The sequence below is a fragment of the Mastomys coucha genome, unplaced genomic scaffold (assembly GCF_008632895.1).
Source record: "Mastomys coucha isolate ucsf_1 unplaced genomic scaffold, UCSF_Mcou_1 pScaffold4, whole genome shotgun sequence".
NCBI lineage: Eukaryota > Metazoa > Chordata > Mammalia > Rodentia > Muridae > Mastomys > Mastomys coucha.
Window position 1 is genome coordinate 49,578,965 of NW_022196910.1, and position 8,095 is coordinate 49,587,059.

At 43.5% G+C, this 8,095-nt stretch overlaps 1 protein-coding gene and 1 non-coding gene across 2 annotated transcripts; both read left to right on the forward strand.

Annotated features, from left to right (window-relative positions):
* The first annotated feature begins 3,250 nt into the window (after positions 1-3,250).
* Positions 3,251-7,295, forward strand: Avpr1a (arginine vasopressin receptor 1A). Its single transcript, XM_031349632.1, has 2 exons — positions 3,251-4,446; positions 6,986-7,295. Exons 1-2 carry the CDS (start codon positions 3,459-3,461, stop codon positions 7,270-7,272), a joined length of 1,275 nt encoding a protein of 424 aa, XP_031205492.1. The 5' UTR covers positions 3,251-3,458; the 3' UTR covers positions 7,273-7,295.
* LOC116076630 lies at positions 4,991-5,154 on the forward strand. The gene has a single exon (XR_004113034.1). It is a non-coding gene; the product is annotated as a U1 spliceosomal RNA (small nuclear RNA).
* Positions 7,296-8,095: the final 800 nt, after the last annotated feature.

Sequence of the window (8,095 nt, forward strand, 5' to 3'; positions counted from 1 at the left end):
ATGTTTAATTAATGGAAGCAAGAATGTTCTTCTCTTACTAGCTGGGACTTTGTTTTCATCTTTGAGCTACAAAAGCTTCAGTCTCTAAAATATTGTTAAAGAATATTCATATATTTTCCTTGAAGATAACTGTCTTAGTCAGGGTTTCTATTCCTGCACAAAAACATCGTGACCAAGAAGCAAGTTGGGGAGGAAAGGGTATATTCAATTTACACATCTACATTGCTGTTCATCACCAAAGGAAGACAGGACAGGAACTCACACAGGGCAGGAAGCAGGAGCTGATGCAGTGGCCATGGGGAGATGTTACTTACTAGCTTGCTTCCCTTGGCTTGTTCAGCTTGCTTTCTTATAGAACCTAAGACTACCAGCCCAGAGATGGTACCACCCACAAGGGGTCCTCTCAGCTTGATCACTAATTGAGAAAATGCCTTACAGCTGGATCTCATGGAGGCATTTCCTCAAGAGAGGCTCCTTTCTCTGTGATAACTCTAGCTTGTGTCATGTTGACACACAAAACCAGCCAGTACAATGGACTGTTCAAGTTTTGGGGATTTCGTGGTCATTCAAAATATTCTCCTCTCTTTTTCAAATATGTAACCCTTGTCAATATATGTTACCTACTAGCTCCTCACTGAATCTTTTCTTCCAAATTAAAGCAATGCACTTCCAAATTATTTTACTCAGTAGAAGATTTGCTGTCTTCAGTGATTAAAATTCAACGGTAAAATTCGTGGAAAAGAGCTGCTTATGCACCCATCCTCCCTAGAAACCTACTTCTCTTTGCTACTTTTCTATTGCTATGATAAGACACCATGACCAAGGCAACTTATAAAAGAAAATGTTTATTTGGCTTATAGTTTCAGAGGGTTAGAGTTCATGATGGAAGAGCAAAGCTATTGTGTTAGGAATAGCTGGAGAAGCAGCTGAGAATGTCCATCTTGATCTGCAAGTAGGGAGGAGTCCAGAGGGGGTCCTGGGAATCTAATAAGTCTTGAACCCTCAAAGTCTACCCCACCTGGTGAAACACATCCTCAGACAAAGCCACATTTCCTAACCCTCCCCAAACAGTTCTACTAAATAGAGACCAAGTACTGATAAGCCTATGTGGAGGCCAGTCTCATTCAAACCACCACATCACTCACAGAAAGGATTTGAAACTCTACTAAAGAAATTTGCTCAATGTTGTCAGTTTTCTAAAGTTACTTGGTTGTAGATTCCCCAACCCAAAACTCCCTGCATGTCCACAGTCCTTTTTCTTTTTTCGTTATGAGCATTATGAACTTTATACAAGACAATGGGTATAGATTAAATAGGACAGAGTAAAAAAAAAATTGATGCATAGAATGTCTAAGGATCACTGATAGACTTAGCTAAGTCAGCAAACTGGAAGATGGGGACAAGTTTAACCTACTCCACTAGAGAAAGAAAAGTCCATGTAAATAGCTTTCATTGACTTTGTCATGGTAGATTATGTAATTTCCTTCTTCCAGGGAAATAAAGTACAAATGTGTCAGGCCAAGCGCTATAAAGCTCCAGGCTCTGACCAGTGGGCTGTTTTTATAGACACTAGGGTCAGACAATATTATTTCTCATACAAAACATTAGTAAAGCAATTTGTGTCTTTAAAACATAAATTAAAAAGTTACCACTCTAAGACAGTGACTATGATCTAACTGCCTGAAGGTCTTGTTTTCTTTTTCTCAGACAAATGCTTTGGAAACCTTTGCCTTTTGTACTTTGCTGGCCATCTTGGAGGAATGCACCACCAAGTTCCATTTTCACAGAACCTCTCCAGTGGGCCATGGCATCGCTTGATCCTTCATTAACTCCATAAATGAGAACAACACATACTTTCATTCTCAATTTTAAGATGCATAGAGAGACACTTATGTAACCATGATGAAACTTGACTGACTCAGTATTCCAAGCCCCTGGCTCTTAGTGTATTGGCCCTGAGTTTCTACTCTCATGCGTGGACTTATGTAGCAAAACTAAGTTCGCCAAAGAAAATCTTTTGATGTTCATGATTATACTTCACAAAATCATTTTTTCAGAAGTAACTAGGTTTGTACTATTGCCACAACACACCAAATCTCTGACCAAGAAACTCAAGTTCCTGTCCTTTCATCTGTAACATGGGTTTGTGTTTGTTCTTTCTTCAGAAACAGTGCCCCCTGCTGTCCTCTGTAGTATTCTCTCACCAGAGTTAAGACAGTTGCTGGAGTCTGTAGGGGTGTTTATCTCCACAGCTGAACTCAGAAGGCCAGAGCAAATAATTAATTAACGGAGGCAAGGGAAGCAGGTTTTTTTCTCTTCCTTCCAAGTGCCTCGCTCCCTCTCCCCAGCTACAGACAGACAGACAGCTACAGACAGACACACACACACACACACACACAGAGGAGAGACAGACAGAGACGCACAGAAAGGGAAGAGAGACAGACACAGAGATACAGGAAACACAGATAGACAGAGATGGAGATAGACAAGCAGACCAGACACTGGTCCTCAGGACTCTCCGTCTACCCTATGAAAGGTCTGCAGGATTTAGTCATTTGACTGGACAATGTCTCCACCACCCAGCGCAGCCCAGTTCTTGCCCCCTGCTGCTTTGGGAATTGGACTTTCTAGAGAAATGTCCTTCTTCGTGGTCCCCGCTCAGCCTGTGGAGTCACCATGGAGATTACGCACACCCAGCAAGAGGACTGAAGGGTACAAATGAGTGTGCCAAGTCACCAAAAAGGGAGGTCACACGATTTTTACCCTCAAAGTGCAGGGGCAAATCGGGCAGGGAATAAAATCAGCCCCAGTGGCTAGCCTAGGGATACGCCGCAAGGCGGGGAAACACAAGGTCTTGGGGGGACCCCAACAGGGCGGGGAAACACAGGGTCTGGGGGGTACCCCAAGTCCAGACGCGCTGAGTTCGCAGCGATAGCAGACGCGGAGGATCTCTAAGTATGCTTATACTACACCTGTTGACGCTCTACGTGACTTAAAATTGGCTTAGAAAGGTGGCAGGAGAAATCCTGAGGAGCCCAGAGAAAGTTTGGGGCAGATCCGGAAAGCTCCCGGCTCTGCAGAGGAATCTAAGAGTCTCAGCTCCACCCCTGCAGCAGCGAAGGGAAAAGGACAAATCACCAACGACTTGGAGGGGTGGGGGTTAGGGGACTGGGGACAGTCTCCAGCCACTAGGGTGCGAAGGAGCGCATCCTGAGGCAGTCTAAGACTGCGCTGGAAGCGCGGAGAGTGGGCTCCTCTTGCCTCGGGACAAGTCGGAGCAGTGACTTGCGAGAACATCCCATCCAAAACCACTCGGAGCGCGCGTGGGATTGCGCAGCCGAGAGAGCGAGGGAGGGAAAGACAGCGCGCAGAGCTTAGGACGCAGGTCTTCGGGTCCTCGGTGGAGAGGAGGAAGCAGCCGACGCGGGACAGGGCCTCCCAGGCTCTGTACCGACAGCATGAGTTTCCCGCGAGGCTCCCACGATCTGCCCGCGGGCAACTCCAGTCCTTGGTGGCCTCTGACCACGGAGGGCGCCAACGGCAGCCGAGAGGCAGCGGAGCTTGGGAAAGGTGGCAGCCCGCCGGGGGACGTACGCAACGAGGAGCTGGCCAAGCTGGAGATCACCGTGCTAGCGGTGATTTTCGTGGTGGCCGTGCTGGGCAATAGCAGTGTGCTGCTGGCGCTGCATCGCACGCCACGCAAGACATCCCGCATGCATCTCTTCATCCGACACCTCAGCCTGGCAGACCTGGCGGTCGCCTTCTTCCAAGTATTACCACAGCTGTGCTGGGACATCACCTACCGCTTCCGCGGCCCGGACTGGCTGTGCCGCGTGGTGAAGCACCTGCAAGTGTTTGCCATGTTCGCGTCTTCCTACATGCTGGTGGTGATGACTGCTGACCGCTACATCGCTGTGTGTCATCCGCTCAAGACCCTGCAGCAGCCCGCGCGCCGCTCGCGCCTGATGATCGCCGCCTCTTGGGTGCTGAGTTTCGTTCTAAGCATACCACAGTTCTTTATCTTCTCTGTCATCGAAATCGAGGTGAACAATGGCACCAAAGCCCAAGACTGCTGGGCTACCTTCATCCAGCCCTGGGGTACCCGCGCCTACGTAACCTGGATGACCAGCGGGGTCTTCGTGGCACCCGTGGTCATCTTGGGTACCTGCTATGGCTTCATCTGCTACCACATCTGGCGCAACGTCCGCGGGAAGACAACGTCGTTACGACAGAGCAAGGGTGGCAAGAGCTCTGGGGAAGCCACAGGTCCCTTCCACAAGGGGCTTCTGGTCACGCCTTGTGTCAGCAGTGTGAAGAGCATTTCCCGCGCCAAGATCCGCACAGTGAAGATGACCTTTGTGATTGTAAGCGCCTACATCCTCTGCTGGACACCTTTCTTCATCGTCCAGATGTGGTCAGTCTGGGATGTCAATTTCATTTGGACCGGTATGTACTGAGACTACTACATAAGAGGTGTGTGTGTGGTGTGTGTGTGTGTGTGGTGTGTGTGTGTGTGTGTGTGTGTGTGTGTGTGTGTGTGGTGTGTGTGTGGTGTGTGTGAGAGGGTGTTATTTTTCATACTACCTGTTCAATAGTTAAGCTTCTACATAAGAATAGAAGTCTCCTACGTCCACATTATGGAAATAAATGAACAAAATTGCAAATTCCTGGGACCTCCACCCCAGGTACATTGGGGCCCAGGATTCGGCATCTGCAGCATGTGTGACCACCCTAAGGCCACCAGCTGTGCCTAGAGTCACTAGTTGCAAAACACTTATGACATTTTGCCAAATTACTTAGGGTTCTTGGATATCCTGCCTTCCTATGGAGGCTCTGGGGAACATTCTTAGTGTCCTGGCTACTTTTTGTTGGGTTAAGGAAACTATCATAATTAACAGAAAACTTCTGATGAGATTCTCCCAAGACCAAAGGTAGAGCTGGACACACTTTTCTGAAACAAACTGAGAAAGGATTTAAGAAGTCAGGAATTATACTTACCTGGCATGGGAGCTACCATGATCACGAAGGCGGTTTTCCCAGGGCGAAGCTTATCCATTGCACTCCGAATGTGCTGACCCCTGCGATTTCCCCAAATGCGGGAAACTCGACTGCATAATTTGTGGTAGTGGGGGACTACGTTGGCGGTCTCCCCTGGTAAAAAAAAAAAAAAAAAGTCAGGAATTCCAAATTAGCATTTAGTTCATGCAGTCTTCGTTATAACGTTTTCATATTCCAACCATAATAACTTACTTTTCCTGGCATCCAAAGCAGAAGTGCTGATCAGCTAAATTCACTGGACTTCAAGTGAGAATTTAACAACAAAACTATTCACACCATACAAACCTCTCTGTAGTTAATTGTGAAAGTTCCCCACCCCAACCAGCTAGCTTCATTTCAGTTCATTCATAAAACAGAAAAACTCATTTCCCAGGAGTCTAGTGTTTGGTTTTTTTTTTTATCTTGTAATATATCTTCTTTTAATTAGAAAAAAAAGACTTTCTAAACCAACTGTGTTACAGAAGAATTCCTGAGAAAAACTCTAGTCAGGACATAAATATCTGGGAGAAGCCATACCTATCTGTAATTTTAAGATTGGGGTATGGAATATATACAATGCATTTTAATATATTATTTTTAAGTGTTCATAGATTTCATTTAAGCAAATACTTTTATAGGCTACATTGCCATAGTGGTAAATAAATAAGTGGTTAAGACCAATCACATTTTAAAATTCTATCTATTGTTTTATTATGATTTAGATAGAATTAGTAAAATTTTCATTTGTGCTACACATGTTGAGGATGCCTGTTGTTTTTAATACTATACATGGCTCATGGTCACCTAGCACAGAGCAATGAGTGGTAAGAAGCAATAGCTCTCAACCTTCCCAATCCTGCCACATTCAATCCAGTTCCTCCTGCTGTAGTGACCCTGACCATAAAATTGCTTTTGTTGCTACTTTGTAACTGTAACTTTGCTATTGTTTCAATCATAATGTAAGTATCTGACATGTTGCCCTCTCAGGCAACTGCAGTGACAAGTTTGTCAGGAACAACTTTGTGGTGATCTATCGGTTGAGAACCACTAGTCTACAGTTCATTTTGCCATGACAAAAAGTGAAGTGTTAGAAGTCATATACCAGTCAGAAGACAGTCGATGTTTGATGGTTCTTCTTATTTTTTAATATCAGTTCAATAGTTTCACTGTGAATACTTTGATACCTATGTAGCTTACTAGGAGTAATTCATAGAATAGTTCAAAATCCAGTTGAAATCCCTAATTCAGATACTTTGGATTTTTTTTTGTCTGTTTTAAGTTTTGTTTTGTTTTTGTTGTTTGAAACGAGGTGATGTTCAACCCAGATGTTTTTTTCTTATTATAATTTAATTGCTTGAACTACAATCAAAGACAGTCTTTTAAAATCAAACCAAATGTCTAATGATTCACAAAAACTTAACTGAAGCTGGGATTCTATTTTAAATTCTATTTTAAAATTCTATTTTAAATTCTATTTTAAACCCTTCCATAGGGTTTTCATTGAAATCTGCTAAACAGCCCATATGGCAAAGTCTGCCCAAGTTATTAGGATGAATATAATTTAGTGTATGTGATTATAAACACTTCAAATTTAAATTCTTTGGGAATACCTTCACAAAGGCTCTTGCCACTGTATAGTATACAGTTTTAAAATAAATTATTCAATATCTCTACCTTCTTAGAATTTATATCCATTGTATTGAAGAGTTCTAACAGTGATTGGTTTAAACTATTTAAACTAATCTTAAGATATTTTCTTTTACAACCAACCTCCAAAAAGCACTCATTTCCCTGAAACACCATTTCCCTAACAAATAAAATGTCCATTTTTATCATTAACACACAGCATTTGGACTTGTTAGTCTGTAGGGCAATAGCTGAATCCAGCACAGTGTTTGGGGTCACCCTCTGGCTGTTGATAAGATCTCTCTCCTTGTTTCTCACACAGATTCAGAAAACCCTTCCATCACCATCACAGCATTACTGGCTTCCTTAAACAGCTGCTGCAACCCGTGGATATATATGTTTTTTAGCGGCCACCTCCTGCAAGACTGTGTCCAAAGCTTCCCATGTTGCCAAAGCATGGCGCAGAAATTCACCAAGGATGACTCGGATAGCATGAGCCGGAGACAGACTTCTTATTCTAACAACCGGAGCCCGACGAACAGCACTGGGACATGGAAGGACTCACCTAAATCTTCCAAGTCCATCAGATTCATCCCTATTTCCACTTGATCAGCACATCCATGCAGCCCCACTCTTGGGAGAGACTTTGTTGTCCAGCTAGAGGGCACAAGAGCAGACGTGTTTATGTGAGATAGACATAAATCAACTCAGTGTATACATTGTTTCTAGCTGTGTTTTTCCCATTGCTGTGACCAAAACCTGAATTCTTTTGCATAGAGTATTAATGAAAATGTGCCACACAGGAAATGTGGTTCGTAAGCATACTGACTTTATATTTTATGGTTGATTTTTTTATTGTATTTTTATGTCTGACATAAGTGAGGCTTTGATTGGTTTAAGTCATGTGATAAGCACTGATGTTTCTAAACAAAGTGAACTCATTCATGATTGAAAGACCAGTCATGTGATAAGCATTGTTTCTAAACAAAGTGAACTCGTTCATGATTGAAAGACCAGTCATGTGATAAGCATTGTTTCTAAACAAAGTGAACTCGTTCATGATTGAAAGACCAGTGTTGCTGTCAATCTGTACATCTTAAAATGTCAGCAAGAGATATAAGGGGGTTGGGTTGAGGATGGAAAGGAGGTAGCTTGGTACCTGGTAGCCTTTCCTTTAGAGTCCCGATCCATTCAAACCCAATGTTCTATTTGCTCTGAAAAACATGCTCACCAACAGACAGAACTTTTGAGAATGCTGTAGATAGAACAATAATTTTATGGGGTGGTCATACTTTATAGAGGCATAAGAGAGAAGACTTCTACAGACATTCTTTTGGATATTTTAAACATCCATGGACCAGCATCATAAGGTATTCTGTGCTACACCAGATGTTAACACTTAGTACCTACTTGGTGAATCCAGATTCAGAGT